This window comes from Elgaria multicarinata, chromosome 2 (genome assembly GCF_023053635.1).
Source record: "Elgaria multicarinata webbii isolate HBS135686 ecotype San Diego chromosome 2, rElgMul1.1.pri, whole genome shotgun sequence".
Taxonomy (NCBI): Eukaryota; Metazoa; Chordata; class Lepidosauria; order Squamata; family Anguidae; genus Elgaria; species Elgaria multicarinata.
This window is the reverse complement of record NC_086172.1, coordinates 143299385-143324210: the sequence shown is the minus strand read 5'-3', so window position 1 is coordinate 143324210 and position 24826 is coordinate 143299385. Positions and strand designations below refer to the sequence as shown.

Below are 24826 nucleotides of genomic sequence, written 5' to 3'. Positions count from 1 at the left end.
TCGGGGGTGAGAGTAACAGCGCCATCCCCTCCTCTGCTTCTCGAGGTACGAACCCTACTAGCAAAGGGAGCCATCTCTCCCGTACCCATAGGGGAACTCAACCAGGGGTTCTTCTCGCACTACTTCACAGTCCGGAAGAAGGATGGAGGTCTTCGACCGATCATGGACTTAAGGCAACTAAACAAATACATCACCCCGAAAAAGTTCCGTATGACAACGGTTACTTCCATTCTGCAGCTCCTACACAAAGGAGTTTGGTTCGCTGTGGTGGATCTGAAGGATGCGTACTTCCACATCTCCATCAGGAAGTCACATCAAGCTTACCTTCGATTCTCAATCGGTGCGTCTCAGTTCCAGTTCACCGTCCTCCCCTTCGGGCTTGCCACGGCACCGAGGGTCTTCACGAAGGTGATGGCGGTGGTGTGCGCCCACCTAAGACAAAGAGGAATTTACATATATCCGTACTTAGACTATTGGCTTCTGGTAGCGGACAACAGTTACACACTCCAGAAGGACATATTAACCACTCTCGACCTGTTGGACTCATTCGGTCTATGGGTCAACAAGGAGAAATCCATCTTGACCCCACATCAGAAGTTGGACTTTATAGGGGTAACCCTATCGTCTTGAGACGGGAGAGCATACCTACCCTCTACCAGAGCAGACACCCTTCGGGATTTAGTCATCGCTACCGAGAGCCGTCTAAAGGTCTCGGCATGGACGATCCAACGATTATTAGGGTTAATGGCAGCGACTACCGCAGTCATCAAGTTTGCAAGACTCAGAATGAGGATCTTGCAGGGCTGGTTCTTAAGAACATTCGATCTTCGACGCGATGCCCGCCGAACTTACCTGTCTATCCCGAGGCAAGTAAGAGCATCCCTGAAATGGTGGCTATTTACAAAGAATCTTTTAGAAGGGATTCCGTTTCAACAAGAGACTCCTTCGGTAATGATTGTGACGGATGCCTCATTGGCCGGATGGGGAGCACACTGCAACTCACTCACCGCTCAAGGTCGCTGGCCTCCTTCTCAGAGGGAACAGCACATCAACCACCTAGAACTTTTGGCGGTGGAAAATGCAATAAAGACCTTCACACAAATTATCGAAGGCCGAAACATCCTGATCGCGACGGACAACACCACCGTAGTGGCATACATCAACAGGCAGGGTGGAACAAGATCACACCCCCTGAACCGATTGGCACTCAGAATTTGGAACTGGTGCATAAAGAGAAATACTTACCTGACTGCAATCCACGTAGCGGGGAAGGACAACATCATTGCGGACTCCCTCAGCAGGTCCTTCCACGTCGACCACGAGTGGGAGCTCGATACCGAGATAAGGGAAGACCTTTTTCGGTACTGGGGACAACCTGCTGTTGATGTCTTCGCTACCGAAGGAAACGCAGCCTGTTCCAGATTCTGCAGCAGAGCAGGAAGAGGAAAGAACTCTCTAGGAGACGCTTTCACCAGAACTTGGAAAGGAGATCTTCTCTACATCTTTCCACCGTTTCCACTGTTGACGAAAGTACTAGCCAAGATCCAGACAGACTGGTCGGACTGCATCCTCATTACACCGTGGTGGCCTCGACAGACGTGGTTCTCCCACGCCCTTCGACTGTCGAACGGGAATTACACCAGACTCCCGTCCACACCGACGCTGCTGTCTCGACACCAGGGCAGGGTTCGACACGCAAATCTGTCGACCCTCAAGATGACGGCGTGGAGGATAACAACCACTCCTCTCCTCATATCGAAAACTTAACTATAGACCATATATTGTTGGCATCACTAAAGCCTTCAACAAGAAAGTCCTACGCAGCAAAGTGGCAAAGATTCCAGAAGTTTGCTTTAGAAAACGGTCAAGCACCAGAATCTTGCCCTTTGTCATTGATTCTCAAATACCTATTGGCACTTTACCAGCAGGGACTCAAGCTCACTTCAATCAGAGTCCACTTAGCCGCTATTACGGCTTCTCATCGAGGCATGGATGGTTTTTCACCCTTTACACATCCAGCATCGAGGAGATTCTTAAAAGGACTTAAGAATACGATACCGACAGTAAAGGAGATTGTTCCGCCATGGAGCCTGCCAGTTGTATTACAATCACTAACAAGGAGACCCTTCGAGCCTATGGCCTCAACAGACCTTAGACTCCTAACATTCAAGACTGTCTTTTTGGTGGCCATTACATTGGCAAGACGTGCAAGTGAGCTTAGAGCTCTCAGAATAGACGCTCCTTATACTATTTTTCACAAGGACAAGGTGGTGCTACGCACAGACCCTGCCTTCTTGCCAAAGGTAGTGTCATCCTTTCATCTTTCCCAACACATCACGTTACCAGCCTTCTTCCCGAATCCTGCAACACCTGTTGAGTCTTCGTTACATACACTGGATGTAAGAAGAGCTCTTGCTTTTTACAAGGCTAGGACAGAGGATTTTAGGAAAACAAATCAATTGTTTGTTTGTTATGGAGAACCTTCTAAGGGACTCTCTGTGTCATGCCAGCGGTTATCGCGCTGGATCGTGGAGACAATTGAAATGGCCTATGCCCTCTCAAAACTAGAGCTGTTGAAGCCTGTGACAGCTCGCTCTGCTAGAGCCGTCGCAACGTCTGTTGCTTTCAGCAGAGGTGTTCCATTGACAGATGTTTGTAGAGCTGCAACGTGGTCCACTCCGTCCACGTTTGTTAGACACTACAGTTTGGACACCCGTGTGAGACAGGACTGCTCATTTGGGAGGACAGTGCTTTCGGAGATCCTCAGATGATGCACCAACCCACCTCCAAGGTATGTCAGCTTGCTACTCGCCCATATGTGTGATGCATAGAGACCACGATGAAGAAATGCAGGTTGCTTACCTGTAACTGTAGTTCTTCGAGTGGTCATCTATGCATTCACACAACCCACCCGCCATCCCCACTTGGTGGTGTGAGACTTATAAATGACACAGTTATATTGTGGAATGTACTTTATTATTTATACTCATGTTTATGGGGGCACAATGTCGGACTCCTGTAAACTGAGGTAAGGGCGGGAACCCCAGGGACATGCGCGGTAGCGTGGGGGAGGGGTTCCCGCCAAAAACGTTCCACTTAGCTATAGAAGGTTCCGGTTCGGTCTCTGCGCAGGCGCAAAGCCCATATGTGTGAATGCATAGATGACCACTCAAAGAACTACAGTTACAGGTAAGCAACCTGCATTTTTGAAATCATGTTCGAGCTGCCTTGGATGGGATAACCCTAAAAGGCAACATCCTTGCATTAGAAGGACCTTTAAGGCCCCTATTTACGCAGGGGGAGGGAAATGTGTGATTTCCCGAGTGTCTTGAAATTGCACTCTCCCCCCCATGCTAATGGCAAGTGATTGCCGCGTGGAAGGGGGAAGTGGCGGGCAGTTCATAATAATAATATAATATATTTCGTACCCGCCTCTCCGACTGGATCAAGGTGGGGAACAGCAAAAAGCACAAAATACACAAAATACTGATCAAAAATATGGCATACACTGTTTAAAAACATCCTAAAAGCATCCCAAAAACATACTAAAAATATCCTAAATTTCTACTGGATAGGCCTGCCGGAAGAGATCAGTCTTGATAGCTTTCTTGAATGCTAGTAGACTGTTAAGCTGACAAGTCTCCTCCGGCAGGCCATTCCACAGTCTGGGAGCAGCAAAAGAGAAGGTCCTCTGGGTAACAGTTGTTAATCTAGTTCTTGCTAACTGAAGTAGATTCTTCCCAGAGGACCTGAGTGTGCAGGGCGGATTGTACGGGAGAACGTGATCCTGCAGGTAGCTTGGACCCAAACCATGTAGGGCCTTAAAGGTGATAACCAACACTTTATACTTCACCCGGAAACTAATTGGCAACCAGTGAAGAGATTTTAGGACAGTTGCCGAGGGCTTAGGGGGCTTGTGCGACCTGGCTCGTTGGAGCGGACTGTGCGAGCGGGGTTTGCGAGCTCTCGCAGGGTGGGCCCCAGCCGAGCTCACCCATCACTGTATTCATAAGTGGATATGCTGACAGGGCGGACTCCAATTTGCCACTTGTCATAAAGCAAATCTTAGGCAGCAGATCTGCTCCCAATGATAGGTTAAAAGAGATCAGATGCCTCGAAATGGTTCTGCGTGAGCAAATCTGCTCCCAGATCTTAAATAGATCTGATGCTTGGAAAGAGTCAAGCTTCCCCACCTGCAGATCTACTCATGGTTATGCTCTCTTACCTACTGTCCCACATGCCAAACTGAGATGCTATCTCACGTCTGCTCCTTGCAAGTGCAAACTGCATACCAGCAAAGAACTGATTATCCAGCTCGAACAGAACTTGGCTGGTGTAAACATGCGCTTTGGTGAATGATTGTAGTAGTAGTGTTAAGAGAAATAAAACATAAAAATGTTTATGTTATATCAGAAGATTCAGTTTTAGCTCTATCAAACTATATGGAATAGTTTATAAATATACATCATTACGAGTTAGTTTTAAATCTTACCTGTAACAAAGGTAGTGATCGCTTGAAACAGAAGGGGGAATAAGCAGTCAATATAAGGGAATATGGCTTTGTAGGCAGATTTAACACATAGGAAGATATAGTAACACTTTGTTTATAGAAAAAGCCTTTGCTTATATAATACTGGAATAATAATAATAATAATAATAATAATAATAATAATAATAATAATAATTAATAAATAAATAGATCAAGTATATATGTTTGGCGTTGAGTAACTTTATTAATTTAAACAATGAAAATATGTAGTGGAAATCTTAATCATATCACTGGTAAATTATCCTCTCGGATGTATGAATTCATAAGTGTCATTGATGTGTGATATCCCTCCCCCTTCAGGTGTTGGCCATGAATTTCATAAGGCATCTGTTGATAAGTCATTTTCAAGAGGCTGGAGTCGTGATCAACCTGGACAGGCCCCAATGAGACAGCGCAGTGCAACGACTACTGGATCTCCAGGAACAGAAAAAGCCAGAAGCATAGTGCGGCAAAAAACAGTTGGTATGTACTAGAGAACACTGACCTAGTTAGAAGGAAAATTAATAGGCAGAAACTTCTGTCTGCACACAAATAACTTTCTACATATGTTTTCTGTGTACCATAACTACCAGTGTGTGTGTGTGTGTGTGTGTGTGTGTGTGTGTGTGTGTGTGTGTTGGGCAATTCTATGTGGTGTATTAGGTGATGAAACAATTACTTTATGCCGATTAGTCGCCGATTAGTTTTTACGTATATACCCAAACATGTGATCTCTATGCTCTATAGGCACCTCATAAGGATTTGTTTCCAGGGTGTCAATAACATAGAATAGGGCTGCTTGAAGTACTTCCCACAGAAATGTCCATCAAGATCAGTCCCTTTTCTGATAGTATATAATTTCATTTCATTTTGTATTTTGCCTACTCCTGAAGGCTCAGAGTTAGTCACAATACTTCATTGCATTAAAAAAATTAGATATTGTAGTAACTATAGAAAATCTCACTGGTTGCTTAAAACCAGCCACAAAATGAATAAAGATCTGGAATTCATTGCAGAAGATGCTTAGTTTTTCAATTTCCATTGCAGAACAACTGCTAAGAATACCTGTATACCCCATTGCCTGAATTTGATGAAGAGATCAGGACTGCCTTGTTTAATATTTGAGATTGCAATGAGTCAGGGAAGCCAATTTAAATACAACATTTTTGACATATCAAAAGTTGTTCAGATACAAAATTTAAAATGATAGCCATCATTTTTACAAAACTGTGGTATTTTCCAGCAGCAAACAATCTTTATAGATATGGGAGAAGTCCTGTTCCAGGTAGTTAATGTTAGTATAGTTTTTTTATAATCATGCATACTTTTTAGTATCACTGGTCTTTGCAAGAAGTTAGGGTTAGAGCTAACCAATGCTTGTGCAATGTAACTAGTGCAATGGGATAAAGTGGCAATTTCCCTGTGCATCTTGTTTTGAAGAAAAGTTGCCAATTTGTGCTGCTGCTGTGCCACCACATTTCAGCAGCAAATCAACACTTTCCCCAATTGCATTAGTTACTTCAGGTGAGAGTTGGTTTACACTTAGCACAGCATCATTAGCACTAATGCTTAGACATGATTGAATACTATCCCTAGTTCTTTCTTACAAGTTATTGGTACATCAGGTGGTATACCATAAAAGAAATGTTATTTGGGTTGCTATCAATTAGTGTACTACTCACTAAAATTTGAAAGCTGGAGATGTCCTGTGCATTAAATCTTTAAAATCATTGAAATCTAGCCACATGACACTCTCATACAGACTGATGATCAAACCTGCTTGTCATATCTGGGTTCAGATAACACAGTAACCAATGGTGGTTTAAATAGTTTTGTCTTTCTGGTTGGCTCACGTAATGGTCATGCATTGTTTGTTTGTAACATCTGATGAGTAAATGTACGGGGCTAAATAAGTGTTCAAGTGTTGGTTTTCTACATTATATACTGGTCCTAAAAGAAACAAATTTGGCATGAAGTGCAGTTAGTCAATATGCACATTGCACCAGGGTGGTATGGGGGAGAGAGAGAGAGTGTGGGAGAGGAAGAGGGAGGGTGGAATGTAAACCAAAGAATGTGCATGTTTAAAATGTTTCCTTGCACATATAGGGTCCTTGATAATTTTTGCCTCTGTCTTCAATCCCCTATGCGGCATAGTTTGCTGCTCTTGACCTTCAGGGACAGCTTTCTAGAGGGCGCTGGGTACTGTGCTGGGGACGGGGATCTCAAAAACACCAGTAGCCTGTACAGAACCCTGTATGCAGGCCTCTGGATTCCAACCATATTATACTATGCAAATATGTCCATTTTAAAATTTGCAACGAGCACTGTGAATAACAATGATCCAGGTTGTTTAACAATCAGTGTGGATGTGAGTGTAGAATCATAAGAGCACATGTTAACTATATGAGAGTAAAAGATATCTTCATGTGACTTATTTACATTTGTGGAACCTTAGCAATTGTTAAAACATGTCCAGTCACAAGTTGCAAACTAAGTTTCTGTGTGAGTGCAACTCAAAATTACTTTTCTCATTTTCTGTGGCTTGCAATTTATGTAATTAGTCTGACCTATGTGAAGCATTTTTAAACCCTCCTAAATCTTTCCCCAGCTAATGTAAAATTAAGATTCTGAGCCTTTATATATGTCTTTAGTATAACAATTTGTTGTGACTTTTGGGTTAATTTCACAGAAACTTCTAGGAGATATAATTACATGTTAATACCTTTTATAACTTCTATTAGAGAAAAAAATGGAAATATTATCTCACTGAGAATTAATTTTAAAATATTCCCTTTATTTGGAAAATAGGAGTAATGTTCTCCCATGTGCATTCCCTCCCCCACTTATCCTTCAGGCAAGTGGTATTTAAGGCCAGCATGACTCCAACACACCTTTATTTAAAACTTAGCAAGCAGCACCTGAGAACTAAATCTGATCATCACTTCTATCACATAACAAACTGTTAAGTGCAAGCTTGATTGTATAAAAGTATATTGCAGGGAGAAATTTCTTATCACATGTATACGGTAAATGTATACTGGTAAACCTTACCAGGTAATTTACTTTTTTATTTTTACTGATTGATTTAGAAAGTTTATGTACTGCAATCAATAAAAAACAGTTAAATTGATTGTTAGATATTAGTTACTCCTATGAAAAAGCTGTAAGAGTGACACGCTCCTGGTTCCCGTATGTGAGCCCCGTGAGCAGGCATCAAATTTTCATTTATATAACTTTGAACAAGTTTGAAGAGGAGGAGCATCAGTGCCAAGGTAGAGCTTTTGAACTATGTTTCCATGCTTGTTGTGTCATTATTATAGTTAGATTGGTCCCACAGAATGAGATAGGTAGAATAGGTTATAATTGTACTTCCTTGGATTACACTGTTTAGGTCATGCAAGCTTTCAAGCCTTTCCGATAAGGTCCTCATGTATAGTTGTGGCAATAAAAAAGAAATAAAAGATGAATTCCTTAAATATTATCACTATAGTTCAGTCACTTTAAGTGAGGAGATTGTAAGTTTGGCAGATTGTGATGAACATTCAGTTGCAGTATCTCCTTTCAGACTGTGACTAGAAAACTGAAATTTTGTTACCAGTTCTATTTGCATCTTGCAACCCTAGTATCTTGAGACTAGATAGGTCAAAATCAAAGTTGCCCTTGTGGTAAGATGGAGAGTAATTTGAAAAATATATTAAATATATTAAATTTGAATTTGGGGGTGATGCATCAGATTATTGTGCCCCTTCCCAGAGCTGGAAGACCTAAAGATGGTAGTGCACACACTGGTAACTTCAAGGCTCGACTTCCGCAATGCACTGTACATAGGGCTACCTTTGTGCCTAGTCCGGAAACTTAAACTAGTTCAAAACATGGCAGCCAGGTTGGTCACCAGTACACCTAGCGGTGACCATATTACACCCACTTTAAAATCACTTCACTGGCTGCCAATTAGTTTCTGGGCAAAGTATAAAGTGTGGGGTTTTACCTTTAAAGGCCTACATGGTTTGGGTCCAAGTTACCTGTGGCATGGCCTTCTCCTGTACAATCCACCCCACACACTTAGGTCCTCTGGGAAGAATTTACTTCAGTCAGCTAAAACTAGGTTGACAACCATTACCCAGAGGACCTTCTCTTCTGCCGCTCCCAGACTGTGGAACGGCCTGCTGGGAGAGATTTGCCAACTTAACAGTCTTTCTGAATTTAAAAAAACCTATAAAGACTGATCTCTTCTGGCAGGCCTATCCAGTCAAATTTTAAGATGCCTGGCTGTTATTTTAATAATGTATTAGTTTTTATATGTTTTAATCAGTTTTATGTATTTTTACTGTATTTTAGAGTATTTTTGTATTTAATGTTGTTCCCCGCCTTGATCCAAAGGGAGAGGCGGGTCAGAAATAATTTTATTATTGTTATTGTTGTTGTTGTTGTCTTGAGGAAAACCTCTTTCAAATCCTACATGTGTGGCATCCCGGTCCATGGGTAGATGGACTGGGAGTGTGTATGGGTGTGTGTCCCCCCACTACTATAGTTAAGGTTTGGTTTTGGGAACTCCTCTACAAGTGTAACTTTTCCATCATTTGCCAGTGTGTGCTGCCAGTTTAATCTTGTGTGTAGTGAGAGATGATCACAGACAACAGGGTATAAGCTGGGAAACAGCATGCCCAAAAATTTCAAATAGATGTGCCAAAGCTATCTGTGTCCAGTACCCATGAGAATTGCCCCGCGTTCAATCCTACTATGTCGAGGTTTAAGGAGATAGTATTTCAGTACTATCAGAATAATATCCCATCTTTTACAGTTGTCCATACCTAGTATGAAACATTTGTAGCTGGCTTTTCTGTCTTGCTATAAAAACATTTAGACAGATTTATTTATTTCATTTTCAAAGATTTTTGATTATTGAACAACCTTTCTAGTATAGTTTTTGTGAACCGCCCAAGGTGCTTCGGCGCTATAAAAATGCAATAAATAAATAAATAAATAAATATATGCAAGGATATTTTTTGCCATCTTATTTTATTTGAGCTATTAAGCATCTTAGCCTGTAGAAGAAACTCTAATGTTTTGAAACCGTGGAAGATTTCAACAGTTGAATCTTTTTTCATTTATTTGTTGTCTTTTCGTCTACAAGAAAAAATATGGAATGGTTCACCTGTTTAATGTTTTCATATAACATTTTAGAGTAGACATTGTTCCTTCAAGGCATTATATGGTTGCTTAAAAGCCAACCTAGATGAAACTGTGGCAGCCATGTTTGATGGAAGGGGGGTCTAATTTTAACAGAAAAAAGGGGCAAGTGGGTAAGGGCACCTGACCCTTTCCCCACCCTCGCCTTGCTCTGCTGTAGCCTACCACCTGAACTTCCTCTTCCCCTCCAGTATGGCTTCAATACCAGCAGTGAACCAGGTTGGGAGAGAAGTGCCTGCAGCGATGGACTTCAGAGAGTTAGGAGGGGGAGAGTTCAGCTGTCCTTGACTGCACATCCCTTTTGATGTTACAATTTAGACCCTTCACCTCCTGCTTTATATGTGAATAATCACAATATGTGAACAATAGACATGACTACTGCAGTTGCTTCTCCACTCCCTTGTCTTTTATGTTTCTTGCTCTGCATACATCTTGTAAAAAAAAATCCTTGCATGTTGCTATTTCAGAAGAATTCCTTTAACAAGAATTAAGTGTGATGAATTGTCTATTGTATTTATTACATTTGCAAAATCATGGGAGATGGGTAAAGTTCTGGATGACTGGAGGAGGGCTAATGTCCCTATCTTCAAAAAAGGGCAAAAAGGAGGCACCTGGGAACTATAGACCAGTTAGTATGACGTCAATCCCTGGGAAATTTTTGGAGCAGATTATAAAGAAGTCAGTGCAGTGATTACAAGAAGCCAGCATGGATTTGTCAAGAACAAATCCTGCCAGACTAATGTGATCTTATTCTTTGATTGGGTAAACCTCCCTTGTGGACTGTGGAAATACTGTGGACATAATATATCTTGACTTCAGCAAAGCTTTTGACAAAGTGCCCCATGACATTCTGATCAGCAAACTAATTAAAAGTGGGCTAGGTGGGACAACTATTAGGTGGATCCACAGTTGGCTACAGAATCGGACTCAAAGAGTGCTAATCAATGATACCTTCTCAAACTGGGGAGTGGTAACGAGTGCGGTACCACAGGGCTCATTCCTGAACCCAGTGCCCCTCAACATTTTTATTAATGATTTGGATGAGGAGGTGCAGGGAATGCTTAGCCAATTTGCAGATGACACAAAATTGGGTGGGATAGCTAATACCCTGGAAGACAGAAACAAACTTCAAAGTGATCTTGATAGGCTGAAGCACTGAGCTGAAAACAACAGATTGAAATTTAATAGGAATAAATGCAAACTTCTACACCTAGGAAAAAGCAAACAAATGCACAGTTACAAGATGGGGAACACTTGGCTCAGCAATACTACAAGCGAGAAAGATCTTGGAATTGTTGTAGATCACAAGCTGAATATGAGCCAACAGTATGATGTGGCTGCAAAAAAAGCAAATGCTATTTTGGGCTGCATTAATAGAAGTATAGCTTCCAAATCACATGAGGTACTGATTCTCCTCTATTCGGCCTTGGTTAGGCCTCATCTTGAGTACCACACAGTTCTTGGCACTGCACTTCAAGAAGGATGCAGACGAGCTGGAGGGAGTTCAGAAGAGGGCAATGAAAATGATCGGGGTCTGGAAACAAAGCCCTATGAGGAGAAAATGAAAGAATTGGGCATGTTTAGCCTTGAGAAAAGATTGAGGGGAGACATGGTAGCACTCTTCAAACACTTGAAAAGTTGTCACACAGAGGAGGGCCAGGATCTCTTCTCGATCATCCCAAAATGCAGGACATGGAATAATGGGCTCAAGTTACAGGAAGCCAGATTCCAGCTGGACATCAGGAAAAACTTCCTGACTGTTAGAGCAGTACGACAATAGAACCAGTTACCTAGGGAGGTCATGGACTCTTCCACACTAGAGGCATTTAAGAGGCAGCTGGACAGCTATCTGTCAGGAATGCTTTAAGCGGGAGGTTGGACTCGATGGATTCAGCAGGGGGTTGGACTTGATGGCCTTATAGGCCACTTCCAACTCTACTGTTCTATGATTCTATATCCATCTATACCTCTGCAGATCAGGGGAAGAATGTGTAGCAGTAAATACTCCAAAAGTGCATCAGAGATTCTTCCCTGATTGAGTACAACATCTCAGCAATTCAGTTTCCCTTCTTTGAAGCACTAAAATTGATGGAAAATAAATCATGATTATATATTTTATGAAACAGTAAAGAATATCACTAGCTTGTTGAACTAAGAGCTGGAATCAAGACCAGTATGCCTTTTAAGTGTGTTAGTTATTCTGCCTGGTTTTTTCCCTTTTTGGCAACGTCCCCTCCTGATTTGATATACTTCAAAATCAAATTTCACATTATACCAGTGTTCTCCACAAACACCACATGAAGTGTGAAGTGCAAATATAAATATGCCAAGGAATTCTGATTGACCATGACATCATACTTTGCAAGTTTAATACAGGGAAACTGATATGGTGCTGCGTAGTCTTTGAGCATTTCTGTTATTATGGAAGTTGTTTGTGCAAGCTTCTACACAGTATTCAACAATACTGCCAGTCAAATGCCAGATAATTTAAAGCTGTCCTTACCCATTTCACTCTCTTAAAATTAAGCAAGAATTCAAGTGCCTACATCTTTTCCTTAGATTCAAATGAAATGTGCAGTTCAGAATTCAACAAGTTATTAGAAATTGTGGAAGTTGGATTGTACTTGAGTGGTTGTGTCACTAGCACTGCAGTTATTAATGCAGTCTAATTTCACATTATTAGATTGTGATGTAATTAGGAGCAGTGGTTTGTGCTACAATTTAGAATCTTATAAGGCTTTGAGCTAGCAAGGGCACGGTTAGGATACTTGGGAGGATAGTGGTGGATACCAGTGCAGTAATTGAGATCCAAGGATAGCATTTTGTGTTTAAGAGCACATGTGTGTGTGTGTTTTTTCTGCTTCGTGTTGTAATCTTGCTATTTTATTTTGTATCTTATTCTTCATTGTTGTGGTATATTTTACTTAAATGGTATGCTTCCCCAGAGTTTTATAATTAAAAAGTATCTTTAATTCTACATTGATAAAGGACATGTCTCATACTTGCTCTTGTCTGAGTGTGTTTTTGTTTTTATGGTAGAAACTCTGAAGTATTTCTTCATATTTTGAATGTTAAGGAAAACAAATTAGGTTTCTTTTTTTTTCATAGAAGCTTGAGAATTTAAGGCCAGGTACAAACTTTCACTTGATGACCTCCAACAGTCCCTTGTGGACACATCTGTATAAGGAATTTAACATGTGACCTAGGCCATCCACAGCTAAAGGATTGGATCCAGACAGTTTAACATAGGTCCCACTTAAATTAATGGGACAAATTATTCATGACTTACTCAACGCACTAGTAACCACTGAAAGTGAGAACTAGTTTGGACCCAGCCCATAATTAAATTGACAATCACAGGAGCACATTTTCAGCTACCACCATGGTAAAAACCATTTCCCAATACCTGTAACTATACCAATGATCAGCCTGGGTTACAAACTATTTCCCCCATGCAGTAAATCATTGAATGGCTTAAATAGTCCTAAAAGTAAATGTAGTATCATGGAAGAATGACTTCTAGTGATTTCCTATTGACCTTCTTTTAAATATTTAGAAGACTAGAATTTGGGATTTTTAAAGTGGATACACTTGTCAACTAAATTGCACACACTTTTAGTATTTGTACTATGGCTTTGAATTTGCTGTTTTTCATCCTCTGATGCACTGAAAAATAATTTGTCTTAAGTCACAATCCGATGCATGTTTAGACAGAAAAAAGTCCTACACCTCCCAAGGCTTGCTGAGGAATGTTATTTTGTTTGTCTAAATATTCATAGGATTGTGTCCACGCTTCCATGGGTGTTAGTTGCATTGAACTCAAAGAAACTTCCTTCTGAAATGACATGAATGGGATTGGTCTGTTAGTATTTTACTTTGGATATAGAATACCTGTAATTGTGAAAATATGCTTGTCTTGCATTAAAAAAAATCAAACTCCAGATGTTTTATGTACCCACTGATTATTATTTTTCCTTACAGCTCTGCCAATATCTGCCGTGCTGAAATGTTTTAATTTAGATTTTCTTCCTTTTGATCTTTGTTTTCTCTGTTGCTGCTTTTTCTGTGACACAGCCTTTCATTATAGTCACTCTTCTTTTTTCCCCTTCCCCACTTCTTTCTTTTCCTTTTTTAAAGCCATGAGAAGCCGATCCATTGGTGAATGTGCTCTGCCTTCGGCCTATATACGCAGTGCTAAAAGTGCTCCTGTTCTGATCCATCCTTCCAAACCCTTCTTGCCTGATATTGTTCTCACTCCCCTTTCTGATGAGCTTTCAGGTAGTGCCACCTCTGCTAATTTCTGCACCCCCTTTCACTTTTTTAATCCTTCTGCTTTCAAAAGTCTGCATCATCAATACATTTTTCAAAGTAAAATATTTAGGGGTGGGGAGGAAATGGGGAAGAGATTAAGAATGAATACTTTGAGTTATGTGATATGCTATATTTACAGCTCATTCTGGAACTGTGAGAAGCTAGTGCTGTGCCAATTACAATGAAAATAATGCCATTTTCTGCAGCTGAATTTTATCAAGTTAATTTGGACACAAGTATCTGGTAATACATTCAAAATACATTTTCTTCATGAGATGGCAGGACAGGAGAAGGAAGAAGAAAAGTTTTGTCATAAACAGTCTTTAATATTGAGATGTTGAGGATATTTTCCGCATACTTTATGGTCAACATCATTGCTGTTTGTTATTATTTATTTATTTATTTATTTACCAGCATTGTGGTCTTTTTCTTTTGACTGCTTATTATCAATGTCTTGGGAAATATGTCAGTAAATGTATAATAATTCCTAAAAGTGGGGATTACATTAGTAAACTCTACAAAAGCATAAAACTTTTAATGATACTTAGAAGGAAGTATTGCAAATAATATTACTATAAACACCCAGCCAAAGAGGAGCTGATTGGCATGTATGTCTTGCTTTTAAAAGTGAAGATATATATAAGCCCCTTAGACCATTAGTGGTTTTGCTAATGAGAGATTTACCATCTCTTGAAATTTTTGAAGCCACCAATGAAATATATTGTAAGAATTAATTTTAACTGCAGTTATAGTAATCACTGTTTTATATCAGGATGGGCCGGTTATGAAAAGATCCTGTTATTAATTACTTTAAAAGTTAGTTTCCTTCAAAACACTTATCAGTACGTACTAGTATTTTTCACCAGTTCTCAGAGCAATTCTGTTTAGTGCTCTTCAGTTTGAAGTGTTATCTTAAGACCAGATTATTACTATATCTTAAGTATCTATTAGTGTGGCATATTATCCAGTTATGCAATGACAGAATTGGCAATATAGGTATTTTTTTTACGAAGTGGAAATGAAATAATGAGAAAGCCTTAGGAGCTTTACAACGGTAGGTCCCTGATACAATGTTTAAACCATTGTATCCTAAACTGGAGAGTTGAGATTCTGTGCTTACAAAATTTTAGGGGGCTTTGAAAAGCTCAGAAAGTTTCTTTCATACGGTTGCGTATCAAATGGGTATCGAACTAGCTGCCATAACAGTAATATAAGTTCATAGGCAGTTATTTTTGTATACATTAGCGTTGCTGATTTCCCCCTCCAGCTGCAACCCCACATGTCCCCTGAAAAGCCATTCCAGAGTGCTGAGGGAAATCAGGGACATCCTTGACTAATGCTAAAATGCGTTCTACTCACACAGGTAATCTTTGAATCAAAGCTGTAGGGGTGTATCAAATAGGCATCTATTACCGACAGAATGGTACCCATCAGCAGGTCGAATTCTCACTCCTCTATGCCTTCTCTCCAAAATCTGCTTTGGAGCAGATTTTGGGAGGTATGTGTTGAGCCGCAGCGAGGAATAGAGGGAGAGAAAGTCGCATTGCACAAGTGGATTTAACCGATACTTTGTGCCTGCAAACAGAAGTGAGGAAACACAGATTTTAATATCGGGTCACCTCATCTGTTTACCTAGTATTGTTGCAAAAATTGTAAGATTAGGATGTTCTGTTTTGTGTTGTTCTGGAACAGTCTGTTGGGCTGTGGTAAACACAGAAAAGAATTCAACATTTAAGTTGAACTAAAATGGCAATATGCAGTGCAGCTCTTATAGATGTTGAACAAACTGTATTTGAATTTTTAAAAATATCTATGATAGTATTGCTATAAACCTTTATTTTCTTCTTGCCTTTAAATTCTTTAGCTTATTTTTTTCCTTATTTACACTTTTCAGTTTTGGATATATTGTGACCGGAATGTTGGGGGGGGGGGATTTGTGCACACAAACGTGTAAATATATCCTTTCTACCTGGTTCATGATTTTCAATGTGTGGATAGTATTACTGGAGTCATTCATGTAGCCAATTCAATTTGAATCATGGAAACCTGTATTCCTGCATGCTTGCTTAGTATGCTCTCTGCTCCTTTTTAGCAAAACTTTTAAATAATATCAAAGAGGCTGTCCTTCATGATTCAAATTTTGAGATACTAATCTGAGCAAAAAACTTCTTCTTTATTGAAAGCTTTTTATCAAATACACAAAAAAAATGTGAAAGTAAAAACACCAAAGATAAATATGTCCTCATATGGGCACAGTAACGTGCATGGAGGAATGCATGTGAATCTCCTCCTTTACCCCACCTCTCATGCACCACAATATGCCACATTATTATTATTATTATTAACTGCCCCATAGATGAAGCTCTCTGGGTGGTTTACATAAGATTAAAACACTTAAAACAATATACAAAATTTAAAACTACAATAACATACAACATACACAGAAACATACATTTAAAAAAACTATAAACAGATTTAAAAACAAATCTAGGATTAGTAAAGCTCATCACATATTGCTAAATGCCTGGGAAAAGAGAAAGTTTTAACCTGGTGCTGAAAAGATATCAATGTTGCCACCAGCGGGTCTCGTTGGGGAGATCATTCCATAATTGGGGGGGGGGGACCACAGAAAAGGCCCTCTCCCTTGTTGCCATCCTGCGAGCTTCCCTCATCATTACTGAGAGTGAGATGCCCATGTTCACCCCTCATGTTTCCATCCAGCACTCCCTAGTCATTTGCATCCACTCATGTCACAGGGCTGGATGAGTACATGGGAAAGTTTTCCCATTCTAGTAATGGCCCTGACCGGCTGGTGTAAGGGTGGGGAAACTCTATTAGAACCCTGATCCCTTTCAGTAGATGCACTTTCAGAGATTTATCAAATGATTTCATTTCAGTTCTAAGAGTAAGGACAGATTGTTTTAGAATACGATTCATAAAATTAATAACAATGATGATTTTTGCAACACAATGCTAGAATACTTTAAGGAACATAACAAAAAAAAAAGAATCCTACTGGATCAGACCAAAGGTCTCTTCAGAGACTGAAAACCCAGGTTTATTTTAGACCCACTTCTACTTCTAAAGTAACTAGAATTTCCCTCAGACTAAATGAGGCAGTCTCCCCTAGCAAGAGACCAGGTACTTCCAGGAAGGTAGAGGTTGGGAACATGAGAAGCTGCCTTGTAGCCAGACAGATCATTGTTCTAACTAGCTCAGTATTGTCTACAGCAGGAGGGCAGAACCACTGGCATAATCTGCCCCATGGGGCACCCAAGCTTGCCCATGCAACCCCTTGGAATTCCGCCAGGGGGTAGGATTAGACTCCCAAGTCCTGTCCCCTTGAGGAATCCCCTCGGAGGACATCCCCTGCTTCTATATCTGATCTGAGTTTGGAGATAACAGCATGGATTCCCCTGCCAGAATGCCCACTGTTATCTGTAATCTCACATCATAGATAGCAGGAGGGATGTGGAGCAGCAGACGTTGGGACACATCCATACCAGGGAGAGCACCTGCTCTTCTCTGCATGGAGGAGTCCTCTTCTACTTCACCCGGCCTGCCTGCTTCCCTCATTGTGGGAAGTAGTCAGAGTGTGAGAAGATGGGGCAAAGCCAGTCTAATTCCCAATGGAAGAGTGATGGGGACTGTGCTGGCTTGGCTTCCCTAACCAGAGACCCTGCAGTTTCTGATGATCCCGATTTGGATTCAGAGCTGGAACTCAGACAGTTAGACCAGAGAGTGGGGAAATAAACTCCCCCAGAGTCTCCGGGAGTTGGAGAAGAATCTTCCAAGGCCTTGACAACCAGGTGGCCCAGGCCAAGACACTGCCTTCCCCTCCTCCCATGAGAAACCTAGTCCTTTCCAAGAAGGAAGAGGAGGGGCGTGACCTGGTGAGTTCAAGGGCATACTGTCGATCAAAGTGGCGGAATTAGGGAGTGGCTTGAGAAGCTCTGTCGGAATAGTCTCTCACCAGAGAATACGCAATAGGGAGGCTCCCTGAAGGAGGGGTCTAAGCCACTCTTCGGGTTTCTCTGTAGCTGCCTATCTTTAGTTGGGGGGCAGATCTCTATCTTGCAAACACATTCCCTAATAGATAATGCAGGATAGCTGCTTAGGGCCTGGGGCAGTATTTGAGTTTCACTGAAGTTATATTGTGGAAAGGCTCGCCATTTGCCCAATAAAAGCCATGACTAGTTTTGAAGTACTAGCCTCTGTTACATTGATTGTGTAGAGGGCCACGACAGGGTGTTTTCCCTCATTTTTCCTCAAAGTTCATCCATGACATGGCCAAGGTCATGACCCAAGAAGTTTGACTCAAGCTTTTCCTTGGGAACAACCAGTGCATCCTACCTCAAGAATGAGGAGCCAGTCACAAGAGAGGGCAAGTTTTGAGCATCCGTGTCAACGCACACATCAGATGTCACTCCCATCACAGAATTTCTATCCAGTTTGCAGCAGCTCTTCCTCAGTTGGAAGAAACCTCCCTTCTCTGGATTGCACTCTGAAGGCCTGGCCTTACATTATTTCTTCACCTCATTCATCTATCCATTTCATCCATCTAGCTCATCCATTCCTCATCCTTCTACAACTATTGATCCTATAATAATTAGTTGTTTACTGTTAATTTGTTTCAGTAAAGATGAAATGTTGAGTTATGCAGAAGTGGATTAGATGTGAGTTTAACTGCCTGGATGGACATACAGCTCAACATATGTTGAGGCCAGAACAAGTCTCATCAGATCTCTATCATCCACACATGCATCAAAGTGGGGCTGTTGAATGTCACCAAGTTTACATGACATGACAGCTCACCATGGGTTATTAACCCAAGGTAAGGCTGCAGGACGTGGGCGGCCACCATTTTCAATATGCATGTCCTGCTCAGGGGTTGTCATGTTGTGCAAATCCAGTGCCCTCACATAACCTATAGTCTGCGTTATGTTTGTTTAGCCCTCTCATAACCCACACTCTCTAGATTTACATGACACAACAACCCACAAGTGGGACTTGAAATTTGGCTCCTATGGGCATCCCAAATTGTCATACATTAAATAAATAACCCATGATAAACTGTGGTGTGTCATTCAAACCTGGTCAATGTCTAAAATGAAACCTATAGAATAGTCACAGTTTTACAGACAAGAACATAAGAGCCATGCTGGATCAGACCAGTGGTTATCTAGTCCAGCACTCTGATCACACAGTGGCCAACCAGCTGTCAACCAGGGGCCCACAAGCAGGACGCAGTGCAACAGCACCTTCCCATCCATGTTCCCCAGCATCCAGTGTAAATAGGCTTACTGCCTCTAAATACTGGAGGTAGCACATAGCCATCAAGACTAGTAGCATTGATAGACAAGATAGATCACTTCAGTACAATCTTTCCTGATCCTGGAAATGATCATTGATGCAGCAAGATGCAGATATTCTTGTTTCTAGGTTGGGAAACTAGTTTTCCTTTCATAATTCAGTGAGTCAATAGGCTTCCTAGGTGCATATGAAAATCATGGCATATTTGCTGAGGTAAAAATGCTTGTGTATTGTGAACTTGCGTGGGGTGTATTTTCATCTCTGATCACATACCAGCAGCTATATAATGGAAGTTCATGCCACAACAATTAAGGCAGAAATTTTACAGATCTCCCAAGTCACCGCACCAAAATATGTGCTGCAGTGCCTATTTTACCATTAAACATGTGTTACTTTAGTTTTATGGGCAGTGTTATAGGATAATTCCTGCTGTGCTATAGGTCCCCAGTCGAGCAGTTCCTGCCTTCATCTCAGGACTTGATCATAGAAAATTTGAACTGTTATTCTGCAGGAAGGCAGCAGATTTTCTGACTTGGTTGGGGTAAGAGAAATATAGAGTCAAAAAGAGAAGAATCCATAGTTAATCAGAGATGCTAAATCTGAGAGACTGAATCTGGCAATGGCTTTCAGTCTGGAGAGATGAGAGCCAAAATCAAAGCAAACAACTAAGAGGGATGCTTATAAAATGAAGCCTATATACAATATCCTGGAATTTGGGGGGGGGGGGGGCATTTGGTTAGCTTTTTGAGGTTTGATCTGGAGCAAGGTGAAATCATAGTATGGCACTACTAGCTCATATTGTGATTAGGCCCTGTTCAGATGGAACGCTAAGCCACAGTGGTTAAGCATTTTGAGCTACACATTATGGTGTAGAGTGTCATGTGAACCATGACTTAGCATGTCATATAAACCATTCCTAATCATGGTGGCTACATAACCATGGTTTAAACATGCTTACTAACCATTTGCTGCAAAAGGGTTAGTGGCATAACCACGGCTTAGCATGTCTGAAGAGGCCCTTAGAGACAAATTACTTGTTAGACTGATACACCATCTGTCATCTATTGGAAGCATAATGGGGTCAACTATTGGGCCAGCTAGTTTAGACCCTAGACAGTCAACTTGGGGAAGAGGTTTTCGGTCAACCTCCAGATAGTCATCTCCCATAGCAATCAGCTGAGAGATCACAAGTAGATCTATTTGCATCCGACCAGAATTTGAAATGAGCATATACTTCTGCGGGCACAAAAGTCTTTGGACAATAGCCTTGGATGCCTTCTCACAGCAGTGGTCAAGAAAAGTAGACATTTCATAGTTTTCCCTCATTGCAACTCTCACTGGAGAAAGCTTCAGTAATCTTGGTTGCTCTCTACTTGACATACAGACTACAGTTTTTTGTTTGTTTTTTCACATCTTGTGTTTGAGTGTGGTTCTTCCTCAGAATTGGCACTGCATCTGTTGCAAGGTCTTATCTGGTGCCTACAACCTTTACCTGTTAACTTGTATGAATTTTGAGCAAGAGAGCCTAGGATATTTTGCTAGAGTTGTTTCAATGTTGACAGCATTATGGAGGCAATTTACTAATAAACTACAGTAGGCCACCTGGGAAATCCTTCATGGCTTGATGCATTCCCAACAAAGTCATGCTGTCAGCATGTCAAGCATCGTCCTTCTTCCCCATAGGTCAGTTGGTGTGAATTAGGCCTGGGTGGGAGAATCTAACTGGAGCAGGCCCTGATGCTCCCTGTGTCTGATCCTGCTCCCTCATTCCATCATCTTTTCCCATTATGGAAATTTTGGGAATTGTAGTCCAGGACATATGGAGGGTACCAGGTTGCCTACTCAAGAATTTGAGGAACTAGTACCTGGAACAGCATTTTTTTTTAAAAAAAAAGTACAAGCCCTATATGCTTTGTTTTTCTACTGATACAGATTTGTGTGTGATAAAAGCATTTACTTATGTCGCTACCTCTGCATATTCAGTTGTCTGAATTGAGACTAGAAATGTCATTTCCCCAACTAGGCAATAAAATAATTACTTTCTGAATCTGTGAATTAAGTTAGTATTTAATGATGTATTGGCACAGCCCTAGCTTTAACAACATTTCCAAATCTCCCATGATCTTGCTCTCTGTTTCCATGCATGTTAACATTTTAAGACTTGTGTTCCAATGGTCTAACTCATATATATCTCACACTTTACTAGATTGTGTGTATGTGTGTGCACACACGCGTGCGCGTGTGTTTGTGCTTAACATCATTTTAGGTTTTGGTAGAGAATATTTCATTGTATTTAAGGAAGTGCTTTGGACTTCTTTTTAAAGCATATTATTACACTGTAGTAGTGAACAAATAAAATGATAAATGCATAGATATATTATCTACTAAGTACATGCTTTTCCTACAGACATGGATGATGCGCAAATCCTCCCACGTCCGTCCCGCGTCAGACATTTTTCACAGAGTGAGGAAACTCCCAGTGAAGTTTTTGATGCACTGAATGAAGAGCAGCCACTTCCACGAAGTAGCAGCACATCTGACATCCTGGAACCATTCACAGTTGAACGAGTCAAAGGTGCAGTTCCTGTCATTGACGGTTCATCCCATCATGCTCCAAGCTTACAGAGTTCCACAGAGGCCTCTTCAATATGTAGATCCACTGAAAGTCACGTTACTGATGCAAATAGCAGAGAGTCCTCTCTGGAAGTTGGGGATAGTATTTATGACCATCTCTGTCATTTGGTAGGCCCAGTAGAACTTACAGATACAGCCTTTGAACAAAACCAGTATGTTGACCTTGAAGGTGAAGATGATCTTCTTTCCTCTCTGAGAGAATATCTTAAGGAAAAAGAAGAACTTTGCAGTAGCATTGAGATAGATAAACATGAGTCTTCTCCTCATGAAATTGATGCAGGAATAAGTAGGAATGATAAATTGCCACTGGATGGAATAGAGTATACAGACCAGACTGTTACATGTGCGAGTAGTACCACTGTTCCAGAAAGTGCCGATAATGCAGAACTGCAATTGGAGCAAAACCAAAGTGGCTTTATAAGTAATATTGCACCTACACAAGTAGACAGTTCTACAAGAAACCAAGTTGATAAAGCTAAACAGTTAAATATTGATAAACACACCCAAAATCTGCCTGATCATGGGTCAAGTAGCCCCAGTGACAAGGAAAGGAGGAGATATTTGTACAGACAAATTGCCACTGATGTAGATGTATCTGTGGAAACAGTGTTAGCTGAAAAGCATAGAAGTGCCCTCTTTAACGAAAAAATAACCAACACAAGTGTTATGCATGCAAAGAAAATGCCACATAAAGCCTTAGTTAACCCTGAAATGCTTCACATTACAGGCATGAGCAAACTGTCACCAACTAAGCGAAGTATATCTGAAACAGTAACCCATAAAGCTAAAATCATGAAAATAGCAGCTAAAAAGCGAAACAGTGTCCATGTTACTTTTAGGCCATCTACTGAATCAGTTCAGTTTTATAATCCTCTAGAAAACAAAGAGGCCCCATGGAAAGCAAGACTTCGTAAACTCAGTGGTTTCAGCAGTGGGAGCAGTAGCAGCACCAGCAGCAGCAACACGAGCGCCAGCTCCTCCGCTGCAGCTGCGCTGGTCAGACCTGGAATATACAGGCCTCTAGATGCAGTCAGTACAACTTCTGCCAATATTAAACAGATTAAAGAATCAGGAGACGTTCCAGCGTTCATGTTGCAGAAGGAAAGTATTGGAATAAATCAGATGTCTAATCGTAGCCCACCTAAGCCATCCAGTCAGGAGTCGGGACAACCGCAGGGCTCCCTGGGTGGTGTTTATAAATCTGTTGTACATGCTCTTTCGAAGCCGAAGGCAAATGTTTCCCCACAGAGGCAGAGCAGAGTGCCAGCAGAGGCTCCACTGAGGGATCTGTACAGTCATGTAATGGGCTATTTTGGAAAGAAAGCTGCAGGTGAGCACTATCAGTGTGCAGAGCACAAAAGGAGAAAGGCAGCACCAGTTTGGCTTAATGCACCTGAAGCAAGCTCTTATAAAGCAATCCAAAGGCTTTGGGATGATCGGTGCTTTTCCTGTTTGGTTTTGCATGCGCATATGGCCAGCTGAATTTTTTTCCCCAAGCATAAGTTACATTTACAAACTTTAAATTACTAATTATCCTTTAAGAAACATTTAATGAACCACCTTGCTGCTGAACACTTAAAATAGGGAAGAGGAAGAGACGGTAAAAAAAATACCAAGGGATCCTGTCCTATACTTTTCCTGGCAGGCCTTGAAATCCAACCTTCTATATATAATTGGCATATCTATGCTAATAGAAAAAGTTGTTCTGATATCTCTAGTTTACCTTCCTAGTTATCAGTTGTTTTTGTCGAGCCGTTTGTGGGTTCAATTAGTTTTTCTTCCTCCTCCTCCTGAAAAAGAGAAAAGAAAATTGAAGCAGGCATCAAAATTTCATGTTTGGATTATTTCATCATAGCAATCCAGTCTGGATTTTATCCTTTTTATTTGACCTATTTCAAAACATGCTTTAGTGCTTTCTGTGTGCATTCATTGGAATGGATGCACCGTTTTCCTAGCAACATCTATCACTGCTTTTGTTTTCTTGGGATCATAGAAGTGCATAAAGGTACCATGATAGTTCTCCTTGAGCTAACTATGAGGCCTCTATGTGCTAATCAAAATGGGCAAGGCTGGCTGTCATTCTAATATCACCATCTTTGTTGACATGTTCAATAACCTTTAAAGAACAATACATTGACTTTCAGCAGTGATGTAGGTTTTTTTTGGTTTGTTTTTTTGCTTTGTTTTTGTTTTTTACATTGTGTGCTGGCATGATTAACAGAATGTTCTGTAATGCATCCTGCATTGAGATGTTAATGCCATCTGAGGGCAGTCTTTGTAAGCATATCACAACAAGACTGGGCAGTAATACCATAAATTCTTTCAGACTGATTTATTTTAATATGATATTAAATACAATGTCTTTGGGGAAACTGTGCAGTCTGGATTATAGGAGTAATTAGATAAAAAAATGAAATTTAACGTCTCAAGGTTTTAATATTAAGATCACTGGTTGCTTTTGGTGGAATAACACTTTATCATCAAAGATAAACTAGAAAAAAAATGAAATCTTCAAAGTTAAAATACCAAAATGATTTTAAAAACAGTGAAATTCTGTGCAATATTGATCATTAACCATTGACCATTTAAAACGTCTTTTATTCATTTTTGTACCATATCATTTTTCATTGTGTACTATTTTATTTAAGTGTACTCTGTTTATACAGTACTGCATTGAAACATATAATTCAGTAGTACTTTCTACCTACGTGTTTCTCATTAGTATACACTGGACACAGTTGTGGAGGTTATTATACATTTGGTGATATGGAGGAATGAAGAATGTACGCTTGAAGCAAGCATTAACAACTTTAAGTAGTGCTTATCTGTAAGCTTTCTTGCTCTTTTCAA

The 24826-nt window shown here is 40.7% G+C and overlaps 1 protein-coding gene across 4 annotated transcripts in view; it reads left to right on the top strand.

The window, feature by feature from the left end:
• The window catches only part of RALGAPA1 (Ral GTPase activating protein catalytic subunit alpha 1), a 174620-nt gene that overhangs the window by 42992 nt on the left and 106802 nt on the right, over positions 1-24826 (top strand). For 2 of the 4 annotated variants that reach the window (XM_063117815.1, XM_063117816.1), the window contains exons 16-18: positions 4850-5011; positions 13856-13996; positions 21750-23306. In XM_063117815.1, the coding sequence (XP_062973885.1) occupies positions 4850-5011; positions 13856-13996; positions 21750-23306 (1860 nt within the window). The remainder of the gene's footprint in view (positions 1-4849; positions 5012-13855; positions 13997-21749; positions 23307-24826) is intronic. The other 2 variants (XM_063117817.1, XM_063117818.1) reach the window with 2 other exon arrangements.